The sequence below is a fragment of the Mustelus asterias genome, chromosome 12 (assembly GCF_964213995.1).
Source record: "Mustelus asterias chromosome 12, sMusAst1.hap1.1, whole genome shotgun sequence".
In the NCBI taxonomy this organism is placed as follows: Eukaryota; Metazoa; Chordata; class Chondrichthyes; order Carcharhiniformes; family Triakidae; genus Mustelus; species Mustelus asterias.
The window spans coordinates 27,501-46,041 of NC_135812.1; the positions used below are offsets into that span (position 1 = coordinate 27,501).

At 45.3% G+C, this 18,541-nt stretch overlaps 1 protein-coding gene across 2 annotated transcripts in view; it reads right to left on the reverse strand.

The window, feature by feature from the left end:
- Positions 1–5,874: 5,874 nt before the first annotated feature.
- LOC144501157 (integrin alpha-E-like) overlaps positions 5,875–18,541 on the reverse strand; it is a 377,113-nt gene continuing 364,446 nt past the window's right edge. For both annotated transcript variants that reach the window (XM_078224555.1, XM_078224556.1), the window contains 2 exons: positions 13,431–13,541; positions 5,875–6,143 (listed from right to left, as the gene is read on the reverse strand). In XM_078224555.1, coding sequence (XP_078080681.1) covers positions 6,081–6,143; positions 13,431–13,541 — 174 coding nt within the window. In that variant the 3' untranslated portion in view covers positions 5,875–6,080. The remainder of the gene's footprint in view (positions 6,144–13,430; positions 13,542–18,541) is intronic.

Consider the following 18,541-nt stretch of genomic DNA (forward strand, 5'->3'; position numbering starts at 1 on the left):
ACTTTACCCTTCTGACCTTTACTCCTCCTAACTGTGACCCACGTGTCTTCCTCCCAATGCACCGGTGTAACTAGTTGCCTATAACTCCTGTCAATTTTTCTCCCATTTTCCCTGACTAGACTAAGGTCAGCGATCTGCAGCTCCAGTTCCCTGACACGGTCCCTCAAGAGCTGCAGTTCCACGCACCTGGCACATATGTGAACCTCTGGGAAGCTAGGTGTTTGCAGGAACTCCCACATCCCACATTGGAAGCACTGAACTGGCCGATCACTCATACCTGCCCTTATCCTTTATAGGGTTGGGTAAAAAATAACTAGCCTTGCCTCGCCCTTTCAGCCTAAGCCCTGTGAGCCAAAGCCCTTATAGTTCACACTCTGCTACCCACTCACTCCACTGCCCGCTCCCGACGCTGCCCGCTGTATAGTGCAGCCGGCTTTTTATGCTCCCTGCGAACCCCCCTGGTAACTACCTTTTATACTAAGACTCAACCTCCCAGAATCCCCTTCAGCTGACCTCACTTCCTCAATTCAAAACCCTGAAAAAAGCCCACGAAATATACTAGGAATACCCTTAAATGAATAAATGAATATTTAAATCACTTCTTTGCTTACTCTCAGCACTCCTGCTAAGACTCTCTCCCCCAGTCTCACTCCAGTCAAACAAAGAGGTCGAACCCCCAGGTAACTGCCTTTTATACTAAGACTCAACCTCCCAGAATCCCCTTCAGCTGACCTCACTTCCTCAATTCAAAACCCTGAAAAAAGCCCGCGAAATATACTAGGAATACCCTTAAATGAATAAATGAATATTTAAATCACTTCTTTGCTTACTCTCAGCACTCCTGCTAAGACTCTCTCCCCCAGTCTCACTCCAGTCAAACAAAGAGTGGAACTGATTCGTTTCAGATCAGCCATGATCTTGTTGAATGGCGGGGCAGGCTCGAAGGGCCAGATGGCCTACTCCTGCTCCTATTTCTTATGTTCTTATGTTCTTATATCATAGAACATAGAACATAGAACATTACAGCGCAGAACAGGCCCTTCGGCCCACGATGTTGCACCGACCAGTTAAAAAAAAACTGTGACCCTCCAACCTAAACCAATTTCTTTTCGTCCATGAAGGACATATCAGAAGGACATATCAGAAGGACATATTTTACACAGAGGGTGGTGGGGGCCTGGAATGCGCAGCCAGGCAAGGTGGTGGAGGCGGACACACTGGGAACGTTTAAGACTTATCTAGACAGCCATATGAACGGAGTGGGAATGGAGGGATACAAAAGAATGGTCTAGTTTGGACCAGGGAGCGGCGCGGGCTTGGAGGGCCGAAGGGCCTGTTCCTGTGCTGTATTGTTCTTTGTTCTTCTTTGTTCTTTGAGACTGATGACTGTTTCTTCATGATGGCTTTGAAAGTTTGGACGGCTCACTCATCCAGTCCATTTGAAGCAAGGTGGTAGGGTACAGTTCCAATATGTTGAACACCCGTTGGTTCTCATCAGATGCTGGAACTCTTCACTAGTGAAAGCAGTCCTTTTGTTGGATACTAGCACCTCAGGAAACCCATGGGCGGCAAATGTCTCTTGCAATTTCTTGACCATTGCTGATGAAGTCATGGATTTCATTTTGTGTATGTCCAACCATTTGATTTGATTTATTATTGTCACATGTATTAACATACAGTGAGAAGTATTGTTTCTTGCGTGCTATACAGGCAAAGCATACCATTCATAGAGAAGGAAAGGAGAGAGTGCAGAATGTAGTGTTACAGTCATAGCTAGGGTGTAGAGAAAGATCAACTTAATGCAAGTTAGGTCCATTCAAAAGTCTGATGGCACCAGGGAAGAAGCTGTTCTTGAGTCAGTTGGTGTGTGTCCTCAGACTTTTGTATCTTTTCCCGACAGAAGAAGGTTGAAGAGAGTATGCTGGCTGCTTTTCTGAGGTAGCGGTAAATGTAGACAGACTCAATGAGTGGGAGGCTGGTTTGAGTGACGGACTGGGCTTTGTTCACAACCCTTTGTGGTTTCTTGCGGTCTTGGACAGAGCTGGAGCCATATGAAGCTGTGATACAAACAGAAAGAATGCTTTCTATGGTGCATCAGTAAAGGTTGGTGAGAGTCATAGCAGACATGCCAAATTTCCTTAGTCTTCTGAGAAAGTACAGGCATTGGTGGGCTTTCTTAACTATAGTGTCGGCATGGGGGGGACCAGGACAGGTTGTTGGTAATCTGGATTCCTAGAAACCTGAAGTTCTCGACCATTTCTACTTTGTCCCCATTGATATAGACAGGGGCATGCCATCCACTACCGAGGTTAGACTCACCGGTCGGTAATTACCTGGGCTATCCCTATTCCCCTTCTTGAAAATAGGAACCACATCTGCAATCCTCCAATCCTCCGGCACCTCTCCTGTCTCCATCGACGACGCAAAGATCATCACCAGAGTCTCTGCAATCTCTTCCCTCGCCTCCCACAGTAACCTGGGGTACATCCCATCCGGACCCGGCGACTTATCTATCTTGATGCCATTCAAAGATTCCAGCACAACCTCTTTCTTAAAGTCCACATACTCAATCCTTTCAGTCCACCGCACGCCCGCAGTACATCCACCCAGGTCTTTCTCCTCTGTGAAAACTGAGGCAAAATACTCATTGAGCACCTCTGCCATTTCTACTGGTTCCATACAGACTTTCCTGCCTTCACCTTTTATAGGCCCTATTCCTTCACGTCTCATCCTTTTACTCTTCACATATTTATAGAACGCCTTAGGGTTCTCCTTAATCCTACCTGCCAAGGCCTTCTCGTGACCCCTTCTGGCTCTCCTAATTTCCTTCTTTAGTCCCTTCCTACAAGCCGTATACTCTTCTAAATCCCTATCTTCGCCAAGCTCTCTGAGCCTTTTGTACGCTTTCCTTTTCTTCTCAACTAGGTCCCGCACAGCTTTCGTGCACCACGGTTCCTTTAACCGACCAACACCTCCCTGTCTGCTCGGAACGTTGTCCTGTAGAACTCTAGACAGACATTCCTTGAAAAACTGCCACCCCTCTTCAGTACATTTCCCCGAGAATACCTCCTTCCAATTTACTCCTCTAATTTGCTGTCTAATGTCTTGATATTTCCCCTTACTCCATAGAAACACTTTCCTAGCTTGCCTGATCCTCTCTTTTTCCAATGCAAGCCTAAAGGAGATAGAGTTATGATCGCTATCCCCAAGATGCTCTCCCACTGAGAGATCTGACACCTGTCCAGGTTCATTGGTCAGTATCAGATCAAGTACAGCCTCTCCTCTTGTAGGCTTGTCCACATGCTGTGTCAGGAAACCCTCCTGAACACACCTAACGAACTCTTCCCCATCCAATCCCCTTACCCCAGGGATATTCCAATCTATGTTTGGGAAATTAAAGTCTCCCATCACAACAACTGCTATTACTGCATCTCTCCAGGATCTGTTTCCCTATCTGCTCCTCCACCTCCCTGTTACTATTGGGCGGCCTACAGAAAACTCCCAGCAAAGTGACCGGCCCCTTCCCACTCTGAACTTCCACCCACAGAGACTCGGTGGACAATCCCTCCACAGCATACACCTTCTCTACAGCTGTGACACTATCCCTGATCAGCAGTGCCACTCCACCCCCTCTCTTGCCTCCCTCCCTGTCCTTCCCGAAACATCTGAATCCCGGCACCTGGAGTATCCAGTCCTGTCCCTGAGACATCCAAGTCTCCGTAATGGCCACCACATCATACTTCCAGGCATCGATCCATGCCCTGAGCTCATCCCCTTTATTCACTATACTCCTGGCATTAAAGTAAACTGATGGAGAAGATCCTGAGGGACAGGATATATGAGCATTTAGAGAGGTTTAGTATGCTCAAGAATACTCAGCATGGCTTTGTCAAGGGCAGATCGTGCCTTACGAGCCTGGTGGAGTTCTTCGAAAATGTGACTAAACACATTGACGAAGGGAAGGCGGTAGATGTGGTTTATATGGATTTTAGCAAGGCGTTCGATAAGGTCCCCCATGCAAGGCTTCGCGAAAAAGTGAGAGGGCATGGGATCCAAGGGGCTGCTGCCCGGTGGATCCAGAACTGGCTTGCCCAAAGGAGGCAGAGAGTGGGTATACATGGGTCTTTTTCTAAATGGACGTCGGTCACCAGTGGTGTGCCCCAGGGATCTGTTCTGGGACCCTTGCTGTTTGTCATTTTCATAAATGACCTGGATGAGGAAGCGGAGGGATGGGTTGGTAAGTTTGCCGACGACACGAAGGTTGGTGGGGTTGTGGATAGTCTGGAGGGATGTCAGAAGCTACAGAAGGACATAGATAGGATGCAAGACTGGGCGGACAAATGGCAGATGGACTTCAACCCAGATAAATGCATCGTGGTCCATTTTGGTAGGTCAAATGGGATGAAGGAGTACAATATAAAGGGAAAGACTCTTAGTACTGTAGAGGATCAGAAGGACCTTGGGGTCCGGGTCCATAGGACTCTGAAATCGGCCCCGCAGGTGGAGGAGGTGGTTAAGAAGGCGTATGGTGTGCTGGCCTTTATCAATCAAGGGATTGAGTTCAGGAGTCCGGGGATAATGATGCAGCTATATAAGACCCTTGTCAGACCCCACTTGGAGTACTGTGCTCAGTTCTGGTCGCCTCACTATAGGAAGGATGTGGAAAAGATTGAAAGGATGCAGAGGAGATTTACAAGGATGTTGCCTGGATTGAGTGGCATGCCTTATGAGGATAGGCTTAGGGAGCTCGGTCTTTTCTCCTTGGAGAGACGAAGGATGAGAGGAGACCTAATAGAGGTGTATAAAATGTTGAGAGGCATACAAAGAACAAAGATGTCTCATAGATCGGGTGGACTCTCGGAGGCTTTTTCCCAGGGTGGAAATGTCTGCTACGAGAGGACACAGGTTTAAGGTGCTGGGGGGTAGGTACAGGGGAGATGTTAGGGGTAAGTCTTTCACACAGAGGGTGGTGGGCGAGTGGAATTGGCTGCCGTCAGTGGTGGTGGAGGCGAACTCAATAGGGTCCTTTAAGAGGCTCCTGGATGAGTACATGGAGCTTAATAGGATGGAGGGTGATAGGTAGGTCTAGAAAGTAGGGATGTGTTCGGCACAATTTGTGGGCCGAAGGGCCTGTTTGTGCTGTAGTTTTTCTATGTTCTATGTTCTACTACCCTTCCTGAAGTCGATGACTATCTCCTTCGTTTTGTTGACAATGTCTCCCACCCACCTTTATGTCATGTGTCCCACCACCTCCTTCCTGTGTGTCCCATTTCTTACAGTCTTTACCAATGGTGGAGGCAACATTGACTGTTCAAAACGCCCTGAACACCTCTCTTAACGGCTGCATTCCATATTTGTTAAGTCATGAAACAGGACAGTGTACATTCCAGCTGGTTGGTGGAAGATGTGATGGTGCCACAAGATTCCAGTCTATTGGCCGGACAATGAGCATTCATGAGATGTAAAAAAGGGTTCCCAACATTCACCGGTGAGAAAGTCGCCCTGCATTTACCTGCAGGCTGATTTTTGGACTCCCGCCATATCTGCCACTCCTGTTTGATATGATTCTTGCTGTTGGTGGGAGGGATGATTCTGCCCATAGACTGGAGTCTTACCTTGTTTGCTATACTCGCTTCATTACTGAGCTCATCATGATTGACAATATACTTTCAATTTGTTATGAATTTGAATTTTAAAGACTATAAACTTGAATAATTACACCTTACACTGAAGAGAAGCAGAGCGATTAAAGTAGGGTTGATTTAAATTGCTCCTAAAATGAATGCTTGAGCAATCCCCTATTGAGTACATGTCTCTGCAGTTTGTCAATGCAGAGAAATGTATTTCCTTCTGTTTTTCTGACAAAAATGTGGTAAGAATATAGCGCAAACAGAATATTCTTTATTTAACTAAGCATATGGTTTACTCCTTTTACAAAACTGCAGAAAGGCTCAATTCTAGATACGTGGATTCTGCTGCCACTGAAAAATTTAATTAAATGTCAGATAAATCATTTAACATGCTGAATAAATCTTCACAGTGAATGAATTACTAACAACAGCAAGATTTGGTTTCAATGTTCACTGCTCAGTTTCTTCTTCAAGTTCCATCATGTCCTTGTAATTTCGTCTAAAGAAGCCACACTGTGAATTAAAGGGAAAGAAAATTAATGCAAGAAATCAGACAATAGGAGCATAGAAATCATAGAATCCCTACAGTGCAGAAGGAGGCCATTCAGCCTGTTGAGTCTACACTGACAACAATCCCACCCAGGCCCTATTCCCATAACCCCACATATTTATCCTGCTAATCCCCCTGATACTAGGGTCAATTTAGCATTAGCATGTTCAAAAACAACACTTTGGAGGTTTGGGAAAAGTAAGTTGAGAACTGGATAAGGGCCATTGGTGGCCAGTATCTCGCCATGTAACACCACGGATTTACCTTTTAGATTCGATGGTATGAATTTGTACTCCTGGCATGGGGCATAACCCTGGGGACCACCTGGTGTAAGTTTGGGCAATGAGATCAGTCAGCCTCCACAGGAAATGCTGGAAAAACTCAGCAGGTTTGGCAGAGCGTGGAGAGGGAAACAGAGTCACTGTTTCGAGTCCAATATGATTCCTCTTCAGAAGAAGCATAACTCTGTTTCTTTCTCCACAAATGTTGCCAGACCGCCCAGATTTTCCAGCATTTTCTGTAAGCAAATGGGAGGTTATCCATTTTGGACCGAAGAACATTGATCAGGGCATTTTCTAGATGGTATGAGGTTAAATACTTTGGATGTCTAAAGAGACTTGGGGGTTCAGGTACATAGATCTTTAGAATGCCACAAATAGATGCAGAAAATAACCAAGAAGGCGAATGGAATGCTGGCCTTTATATCTGGAGGAACAAAGAACAAAGAAACAAAGAACAATACAGCACAGGAACAGGCCCTTTGGCCCTCCAAGCCTGCGCCACTCATGTAACCAACTAGACCATTCGTTTGTATCCCTTTATTCCCAGTCTGTTCATGTGGCTATCTAGATAAGTCTTAAACAATCCCACCGTGTCCGCCTCAACCAGCTTGCTTGGCAGTGCATTCCAGGCCCCCACCACCCTCTGCGTAAAAAACGTCCCCCTGACATCTGTGTTGAACATTGCCCCCCTCACCTTGAACCTGTGACCCCTTCTGTTCGTCACCTCCGACCTGGGAAAAAGCTTCCCACTGTTCACTCTATCCATGACCTTCATAATTTTATACACCTCTATGAGGTCGTCCCTCATCCTCCGTCTTTCCAGGGAGAACAACCCCAGTTTATCCAATCTCTCCTCATAGCTAAGACCCTCCATACCAGGCAACATCCTGGTAAACCTTTTCTGTACTCTCTCCAAAGCCTCCACGTCCTTCTGGTCGTGTGGCGACCAGAACTGGGCGCAGTATTCCAAATGTGGCCTAACCAACGTTCTAAACAGCTGCAACATCATATGCCAACTTTTATATTCTATGCCCTGTCCAATAAGGGCACGCATGTCATATGCCTTCTTGATCACCCTCTCCACCTGTGCTGCCACCTTTAAGGATCTGTGGACTTGCACAGCCAGATCCCTCTGTGTGTCTATACTCCTGATGGTTCTGCCATTTATTGTATAGCTCCCCCCTTACATTAGATCTACCGAAATGCATCACTTTGCATTTGTCTGGATTAAATTCCATCTGCCATTTCTCCGCCCAATGTTCCAGCCTATCTATATCCTGCTGTATTCTCTGACAATGTTCATCACTATCCGCAACTCCAGCAATCTTCGTGTCATCCGCAAATTTACTGATCACACCAGCTGCATCTTCCTCCAGATCATTTATATATATCACAAACAGCAGAGGTCCCAGTACAGAGCCCTGTGGAACACCACTCGTCACAGACCTCCAACTGGAAAAAGACCCCTCCACTGCTACCCTCTGTCTTCTATGGCTAAGCCAGTTCTCCACCCATCTAGCTAGCTCACCTTTTATCCCGTGAGATTTAACCTTTTGCACCAGCCTGCCATGAGGGACCTTGTCAAACGCTTTACTAAAATCCATATAGACGACATCCAGGGCCCTTCCCTTGTCAATCGTTTTTGTCACCTCCCCAAAAAACTCAACCAAATTTGTGAGGCATGACCTCCCTCGTACAAAACCATGCTGTCTATCGCTAATGAGATTATTCAGTTCTAAATGCGCATATATCCTATCTCTAAGAATCTTCTCCACGATGTTGTGCAGTTGATGCTAGATCAGTTGCTGTTATTAAATCTTAGATCGATAATTTTTTGTTAAGCAAAGGTATTAAGAAATTAAACACTTTACAGCCTTCTGGACTGAACTTTGAGTTCAACAAGTTCAGAGCATGAACTCTCCCCTCCAGCTTCACCCCAGTTCCATCTGATTTACTTCATTTCTTCGTTTTATCTTATTAATCCATTTTTATTACTTTATATTTTTAGTTTTCCACATCTAATATCTCGCCTTCAGTCCTGTTTCACCACCCTCCTGCCACCCCACTAGGGCAATCTGCCACATTCCTACAATCTGCACCTTTGTTCTGCCATTCACACATTCCGATCTCTTAATGGACGTTCTTAGCCCCATTCCTCACCTTCTTCATCACCATTAATATTCCCTTTGTCCTTTTGTCTCAGCCATTCCTGTCAATTACAGTCCCTCACCCCTCGTCACAGTATAAATCTCATCCTATTTGCTTTGTCTTTACCTCTGACGAAGGGTCATCCAGACGTAAAGCTTTGCCTCTACTCTCTCTCAACAGATGCTGTCAAGCCTGCTGGGATTTTCCAGCATTTTCTGTTTTTGTTTCAGATTCCAACATCTGCAGTATTTTGCCTTTATTGTTGGTGAGGCTACAGCTAAAGTATTGTGTGCAGTTCTGCAATCCACATTATAGGAGGGGTGTGATAGCACTGGAAAGGGTGCAGAGGAGATTTACGACGATGATGCCTGGGCTGGAGAATTTTAGTTATGAAGAGAGATTGGATAGACTGGGGTTATTTTTCTTGGAGCAGAGGAGACTGAGGGGGAACATGATTGAGATGTATAAAATTATGAGGGGCATAGATAGAGGAGACAGAAATAAACTTTTCCGCTCGGTGGAGAGATCAATGACCGGGGGCATAGCTTTAAAGTAGAGGGCGGGAGGTTTAGAGGAGATGTGAGGAAAAACACTGGGAGATCAGTGCGCCTGTGCAATGGCACACCTAGAACTCAGCAGCCAGCTTCACAGGCAAGATTAGGCTCTGCCTGTCCCTACTGGCAAGAATCGCATCCAAGAAATAGAGAAACTAGAAGAAGGAGGAGGCCATTTGTCCCTTTAAACCTGCTCCGCCATTCATTTTGATCATGGCTGATCATCGAATTCAATATCCTGACTCCCCCTTCGCTCCATATCCCTTGTTGCCTTTAGTCCCAAGAGCTATAGCTAATTTCTTCTTGAAATCAGTTTTGGACTCAGCTACTTTCTGTAGTAGTGAATTCCACACATTCACCACCCGGTGGGTGAAGAAATTTCTCCTCATCTCGAAAAGGTTTACCCCTTATCCTCAAATTATGACCCCTAGTTCTGAACTCCCGCCACCATTGGGAACATTCTTTCTGAATCTACCCTGTCCAACCCTGTTAGAATTTAAAAAGTTTCTATGAGATCCCCTCTCACTCTTCTGAACTCCAATGAATATAATCCTAACCGACTGTGACAAGTGGCGTTCCTCAGGGATCAGTGCTGGGACCTTTGTTGTTTGTAATATATTTAAATGATTTGCAGGAAAATGTAACTAGATTGATTAGTAAGTTTGCGGACGACACAAAGGTTGGTGGATTTGCGGATAGCAATGAAGACCATCAGAGGATACAGCAGGATATAGATCAGTTGGAGACTTGGGCAGAGAGATGGCAGATGGAGTTTAATCTGGACAAATGTGAGGTAATGCATTTGGAAGGTCTAATACAGATAGGAAATATACAGCAAATGTCAGAACCCTTAAGAGTATTGATAGGCATAGGGATCTGGGTATACAGGTACACAGATCACTGAAAGTGGCAATGCAGGTAGAGAAGGTAGTCAAGAGGGCATACGGCATGCTTGCCTTCACTGGCCGGGGCATTGAGTTTAAAAATTGGCAAGTCATGTTGCAGCTTTATAGAACCTTAGTTAGGCCGCACTTGGAATATAGTGTTCAATTCTGGTCGCCACACTACCAGAAGGCTCTGGAGGCTTTGGAGAAGGTACAGAAAGGATTCACCAGGATGTTGCCTGGTATGGAGGACATTAGCTATGAGGAGAGGTTGGAGAAACTTGATTTGTTCTCACTGGAACGACGGAGGTTGAGGGGCGACCTGATAGAAGTCTACAAGATTATGAGAGGCATGGACAGAGTGGATAGTCAGAAGCTTTTTCCCAAGGTGAAAGAGTCAATTACTAGGGGGCACAGGTTTGAGGTGCGAGGGGCAAGGTTTAAAGGAGATATACGAGGCAGATATTTTACACAGAAAGTAGTGGGTGCTTGGAACTCGTTGCCGTAGGAGGCAGCGGATATGGTAGTGAGTTTTAAGGGGCGTCTTGACAAATACATGAATAGGATGGGAATAGAGGGATATGGTCCCCGGAAGGGTAGGGGGTTTTAGGTCAGGCAGCATGGTCGGTGCAGGCTTGAAGGGCTGTAATCTTCTTTGTTCTTTGATTTAGTCTCTCCTCATATGACAGATCTGCCATCCCAGGAATCAGCCTGGTAAACCTTTGCTGTACCCCCTCTATAGCAAGGACATCCTTCCTCAGATAAGAACACGAAAACTGCAGCCATTACTCCAGGTGTTGCCTCGCCAACACCCTATACAATTGCAGCAAAACATCCTTATCCCTACAGTCACAGAAATTTACAGCATGGCAACAGGCCCTTTGGCCCAACTTGTCCATGCCGCCCAGTTTTTACCACTCAGCTAGTCCCAATTGCCCACACTTGGTTCATATCCCTCTATACCCATCTTACCCAATGTAACTGTCTAAGGGCTTTATAAAGGACAAAATTGTACCCACCTCTACTACTGCATCTGGTAGTTTGTTCCAGACACTCCCCACCCTCTGTGAAAATATTCCCGTTTATAGAGGTCCCATCTACCCCAGAATGACCCCCAATTGTCCAGGTATCTGAATCCCTCCCTCCTGCACCATCCCTGTAGCCATGTGTTCAACTGCTCTCTCTCCCTATTCCTCTCCTCACTAGCACGTGGCACGGGTAACAAACCAGAGATAACAACTCTGTTTGTTCTAGCTCTAAGCTTCCACCCGAACTCCCTGAATTTCTGCCTTACATCCCCACCCCTTTTCCTACCTATGTCTTTGGTGCCAATGTGAACCACGACTTGGGGCTGGTCCCCCTCCCCCTTAAGGATCCCGAAAACACGATCCGAGACATCACGGACCCCGACACCTGGGAGGCAACGCACCGACCGCGAGTCCCTCTCATTCCCACAGAATCTCCTATCTATCCCCCTAACTATGGAGTCCCCAATGACTAATGCTCTACTCCTCTTCCCCCTTCCCTTCTCAGCAACAAGGACAGACTCTGTGCCAGAGACCTGTACCCCAAGGCTTACCCCTGATAAGTCCCCCCCTCCCCAACAGTATCCAAAACGGTATACTTGTTATACAGAGGAACGGCCACAGGGGATCGCTGCACTGACTGCTTCTTACCCCCTCTAACAGTCACCCAAGTAGCTTCATTTCTAGGAGTAACTACCTCCTTGTAGCTTTTATCTACAGCTGTCTCTGCCTCCCGAATGATCCTGAGTTCATCCAGTTCCAACTCCAGATCCCTAACATGGTCTTCAAGGAATACTGTGTACAGTTCTGGTCACCCTATTTTAGAAAGGGTATTATTAAACCAGAAAGAGTGCAGAAAAGATTTATTAGGATGCAACTGGGACATGATGGTTTGAGTTATAAGGAGAGGCTGGATAGACTGGGACTTTTTTCTCTGGAGCGTAGGAGGCTTAGGGGTGATCTTAGAATCATAGAGTCATAGAAGTTTACAGCATAGAAACAGGCCCTTCGGCCCAACTTGTCCATGCCGCCCTTTTGTTTTTTAAAACCCCTAAGCTAATCCCAATTGCCCACATTTGGCCCATATCCCTCTATATCCATTGTACCCATGTAACTATCTAAATGCTTTTTAAAAGACAAAACTGTACCCGCCTCTACTACTTCCTCTGGCAGCTTGTTCCAGACACTCACCACCCTCTGTGTGAAAAAATTGCCCCTCTGCACCCTTTTGTATCTCTTCCCTCTCACCTTAAACCTATGCCCTCTAGTTTTAGTCTCCCCTATCTTTGGGAAAATATGTTGACTATCTACCTGATCTATGCCTCTCATTATTTTATAGACCTCGATAAGATCACCGCGAAGCCTCCTACGCTCCAGGGAAAAAAGTCCCAGTCTATCCAGCCTCTCCTTATAACTCAATCCATCAAGTCGCGGTAGCATCCTAATAAATCTTTTCTACACTCTTTCTAGTTTAATAATATTCTTTCTATAATAGGGTGACCAGAACTGTACACAGTATTCCAAGTGTGGCCTTACCAATGTCTTGTACAACTTCAACAAGATGTCCCAACTCCTGTATTCAATGTTCTGACCAATGAAACCAGCATGCCGAATGTCTTCTTCACCATCCTGTCCACCTGTGACTCCACTTTCAAGGCTCTATGAACCTTTAACATGACATGCATTAACAGGAATGGCAAGGTTACGATGCAAATGCTCAGGCGTATCTACACCCCAGGGACTGCATTGTTAAGAAAACAGCTCACCACCATTTTCTCAAGGGCAACTCAGGATGGGCAATAAATGCTGGTCTAGTTAACAATGCCCACATCCCTTAAATGAATTTTAAAAAACACAATATTCAAAACTAAAGTTGCTGATGGTGACCACCCTAGTAACAGCTCCCACCATGCATGTCTCTATTCTCGATTGGTGCACCTGTATCTTCTTAGTTTCCAAACACTATCTCTTACTGAAGTTTAATATTAATCATCGTGGTCAATGTCCATTCTATCCATTCACTATTGTCATTTGCAGTTCATAAGGAGGCATCTGGAAAGAGACATTAATTTGTCCTTTCTCATTGTGTTCTCAACAACCTGCTGGTCCATCATACAAGAATTCAGTTTGATTAACACTCAACTTTCCAACATTTGAAACAACATTTTCCTTCTTTCTGTTCGGCATTTTGTGGTATGTTTGTTAAAATACAAATATTTACATTCCTTTGACTACAATTTTTCTCAAACTTTATACACAGGACATAATATCCATCTTAAAGTTGTATCGTGAACCCAAAGGTTGTAGAATTGTTTGTCTTTGCTCATGTACAGGGTGAATTTAGACAGTTATACTTACCTTATACAGAATTAAAATAAGCAAAAGTAGAAGCAGGATTCCACCAACTGAGCTCCCAGCCACCACTGGAATAGCATTAAAGAACGGAGTATTTACAAGGTTCACATGCATCTAAATAGGAAATAATCACAGCTTAGCAAGTTCAGTTTTTAATCAGAAAAAATAGTTTTAAAGGGGCTGATTTTCTAGGAAAAGGGGGAATAGATCAACAATGCCTAGGATTTGAGGAGCTCCTGCCCAGGTCCAGTTATATGTTACCATGACAATGAGGCTGCAGAGGATGTTCCGATCCCTCTTGTCTCATCCTTCATTTTAATAATCGAGGGTGCTTGGAAGTAGTGACATTGAACTTGCATACCCCCTCCAATGTGATGCAGTAAAGGCAATAGGACTGAGGAAAGTCCCTGTTTTTCTACAGAGTATGAGGAAAGTCCCTGTTTTGCTACAAAGTTAGGAGTTGGCACCAGTGTCCCAGTAGTCAGTGTGTGCACAGAAGGCAGTGTCTCTGATAGCACCAGCAAGAACTGCACCCCGACAGATGACAATGGATGAACTAGATATTAATTTATTTCAGTAATCCAGTGGTGACAGTTAGTGTGGGTCTTTCTACCTGCATTGTGGACGTAGTCAGTGCAAGTGTCTACTCTACCCACACATTCCATTCAGAGGAAATGGCGCAGGGGGCAGGGATTCAGGTTCCTGGACCATTGGGACCTCTTTAGGGGCAGGTGTGACCTGTATACTAAAAACGGGTGGCACTTGAATCCCAGGGGGACAAATATCCTGGCAGGAAGGTTGGCTAAGGCTACTGGGGAGAGTTTAAACTAGATAGGTTGGGGGGAGGGGATCAAAGCGACGTGACTGAGAGTGAGGAAGGTAGCTCGCAAACAGAGAAGGGTTATAGGCAGTGCAAGAGGACAGGTGGACTGGGAACAGAGAAGGGGAGAGGTCAGACCATAGGATTGAGAGGTGTCTACTCTAATGCCAGGAGTATAGTGAATAAACAACTAGCTAAAGGAGGAGAGGGCTTGGGAGATGTTAGTAGCGCTTCAACAAACCGGGTCCAGATAAAGGCTGGCATAAAGACACTTTGCCTGAATGCACGAAGCATTCGAAACAAAGTAAATGAGTTGATGGCACAAATCCATACAAATGAATATGATCTAGTGTCCATCACAGAAACGTGGTTGCAGGGTGACCGGGACTGGGAACTGAATATACAGGGTTATCAGGCATTTAGGAAGGATAGACAGGTAGAAAAAGGAGGTGGGGTAGCTTTGTTAATAAAGGATAATATCAGGACGGTAGTGAGAGACGACATAGGCTCTAAGGAGCAAAACGTGGAATCGTTGTGGGTGGAGATAAGGAATAGTAGGGGGAGAAAGACACTGGTAGGCGTGGTCTATAGGCCCCCAAATAATAACTTAGAGGTGGGGAGGGCTATAAACAAGCAAATAATGGATGCGTGCAAAAGTGGAACGGCAATAATCATGGGGGATTTTAACCTACATATTGATTGGTCGACTCAAATTGGACGTGGAGGGCTTGAGGAAGAGTTCTTGGAATGCTGTCGGGATTGTTTCATTGAACAGTATGTTTCAGAACCTACGAGAGAGCGAGCTATCTTGGATCTGGTTCTGTGCAATGAGACAGGTAGGATTCAGGATCTTCTTGTGAAGGATCCTCTTGGGATGAGTGATCATAATATGGTGGAATTTATGATACAGATGGAAGGTGAGAAAGTAGGGTCCCAAACCAGTGTCTTCTGCTTGAACAGAGGGGAGTACGATAGGATGAGGGTGGAATTGGCTAATGTAGACTGGGCGAGCAGACTGGTAGGTAGGACAGCTGAGGAACAGTGGAGGATTTTTAAGGAGATTTTTTTAAGTACTCAGCAAAAATATATTCCGGTGATAAAGAAGGACTGTAAGAAAAAGGATAACCGGACGTGGATAACGAAGGAAATTAAGGAGAGTATTAAAATAAAATCAGATGCGTACAGAGTGGCCAAAAATAGTGGAGAATTAGTGGATTGGGAAAGCTTTAAAGAAAAACAAAGAACGACTAAGAAAGCGATTAAGAAAGGAAAGATAGATTATGAAACTAAACTAGCTCAAAATATAAAAAATGATAGTAAAAGTTTTTACAAGTATATAAAAAGGAATAGAGTGGCTAGAGTGAATGTTGGACCCTTGGAAGATGAGAGGGGGGATTTAATAGTGGAAAACGAGGAAATGGCTGAGACTTTAAATAAGTTCTTTGTGTCGGTCTTCACGGTGGAAGACACAAATAGTTTGCCGAATATTAGAGATCGAGAGTTGGTGGGAGGGGAGGTCCTTAATACAATTACTGTTACTAAGGAGGTGGTGCTTGGTAGACTAATAGGACTGAAGGTTGACAAGTCCCCGGGCCCGGATGGAATGCATCCCAGGGTACTGAAAGAAATGGCTGAGGTAATAGCAGATGCGTTAGTAGTAATTTATCAAAATTCGCTGGACTCTGGGGTAGTGCCGGCTGACTGGAAAACAGCTACTGTTACGCCGCTGTTTAAAAAAGGAAGTAGACAAAAGGCGGGTAACTACAGGCCGGTTAGCTTAACATCCGTAGTTGGGAAGATGCTAGAGTCCATTATCAAAGAGGAAATAACAGAGCAGCTGAATAAGAATGGTTCGATCAAGCAGACGCAGCATGGATTCATGAAGGGAAAGTCATGTTTGACGAATCTACTGGACTTTTATGAAGATGTCACTAGTGCGGTTGACAGAGGGGAACCGGTGGATGTGGTGTTTTTAGATTTCCAGAAGGCGTTCAATAAGCTGCCTCACAAAAGGTTGCTGCAGAAGATTGGGGTACACGGAGTTAGAGGTAAGGTGTTGGCGTGGATTGGGGATTGGCTATCTAACAGGAAGCAGAGAGTTGGGATAAATGGGTGCTTTTCTGGTTGGCAGTTGGTGACCAGTGGCGTGCCGCAGAGATCGGTGCTGGGGCCTCAATTGTTTACCATTTACATAGATGATCTGGAGGAGGGGACTGAATCTAGGGTATTCAAGTTTGCTGATGACACGAAGGTGAGTGGGAAAGCGAATTGCGTGAAGGACGCGGAAAGTCTGCAGAGAGATTTGGATAGGCTGAGCGAGTGGGCGAGGATCTGGCAGATGGAATATAACGTTAGCAAATGTGAGGTTATCCACTTTGGAAGAAATAATAGTAAATTGGAATATTATTTAAATAGAGAAAAATTACATCGTGCGACTGTGCAGAGGGACCTGGGGGTCCTTGTGCACGAATCGCAAAAACTCAGTCTGCAGGTGCAGCAGGTGATCAAGAAGGCGAATGGAATGTTGGCCTTTATCGCGAGGGGGATAGAATATAAAAGCAGGGAGGTCTTGCTGCAACTGTACAAGGCACTGGTGAGGCCCGCAACTGGTGTACTGTGTGCAGTTTTGGTCCCCTTATTTGCGAAAGGATATATTGGCCTTGGAGGGAGTGCAGAGAAGGTTCACCAGATTGATACCGGAGATGAGGGGTGTAGCTTATGAGGAGAGATTAAACAGATTGGGTCTGTACTCGTTGGAGTTTAGAAGGATGAGGGGTGATCTTATAGAGACATATAAGATAATGAAGGGGCTGGATAGGGTAGAGGTGGAGAGATTCTTTCCACTTAGAAGGGAAACCAGAACTAGAGGGCACAGCCTCAAAATAAGGGGGGGCCGGTTCAGAACAGAGTTGAGGGGGAACTTCTTCTCTCAGAGGGTAGTGAATCTCTGGAATTCTCTGCCCATTGAAGTGGTGGAGGCTTCCTCGTTGAATATGTTTAAATCATGGGTAGATAGTTTTCTGATTGATAAGGGAATTAGGGGATATGGGGAGCAGGCGGGTAAGTGGAACTGATTCGCTTCAGATCAGCCATGATCTTGTTGAATGGCGGGGCAGACTCGAAGGGCCAGATGGCCTACTCCTGCTCCTATTTCTTATGTTCTTATGTTCATCCACACGGCTGAAATTTAGATAATATTGTCAATGGCTTGCAACATCCCTAACAGTTGAGATGACTTTGCTGAACTGCCTAAAGGTCACAGCTACTGGTTGGGTGCTTGTTCACAAGCTAAGTTAACATAAAGACAGAGCACCAGAGACCAGAGAAAGCACGAAGCTGGTGGGGAGCAGCTGATGGAACCAGTGAGGACACTTTAAGCTGGTGAATCTTCACTGAATTCAGAGCTGGAACTCCTGGGGGAATGTCAGGATTCAGAAAGTGACATGGGTCAAGAGGAAGAAGCTGATTGGGTGAGTACGGTCAGGTAACTCAGACATGGTTGGTAAGGAATTGCCATGAGGAACTGACCCTGAAGAGCAGTCAAGTAGGAAAGTTAATATTAAGGGATTAACTGAGATACACCAGGGATAAGTAACAGTCAGAGCAAACATAGTAAAGTGATAAGTAATTATAGTAAGTAATACAAGGATAAGTAGGTCAAAATAGAAATAGACAAGGAGACTAAGTCAAGGTAAAAGGAGTATATTTTAAGACTAAGTAATCTGAAAAGTTAGCAAGTAAGGCACAGTATGTTTAAATTCAAGACATGGCAGGTGAGGAAGGTGGAACATGTATAAGCGAGACAGTCTGCATCTGAACCATAATGGGACAAACATCCTTGAGAGTGGGTTTGCTGGTGCTGTTGGGAGGATTAGTTTGGCAGGGGGAGAGGACAGAGCATGAGTACAATAGAGACCATGGGGACTATAGTAAAGGAACCAAGGCAGAGGGAGTTAGTCATAGAGTCATAGAGATATATAGCACGGAAACAGGCCCTTCGGCCCAACTCGTCCTTGCCAACCAGGTTTCCTAAACTGAACTAGTCCCATTTGCCTGTGTTTGGCCCATATCCCTCTAAACCTTTCCCATCCATGTACCTGTCCAAATGTCTTTTAAATATTGTAATTGTACCCGCCTCTACCACCTCCTCTGGCAACTCATTCCATACATGCACCACCCTCTGAATGAAAAAGTTGCTCCTCGGGTCCCTTTTACATTTTTCCCCTCTCATCTTAAACCTATTCCCTCAAGTTTTGGACTCCCCTACCCTGGGCAAAAGACCTTGGCTATTCAC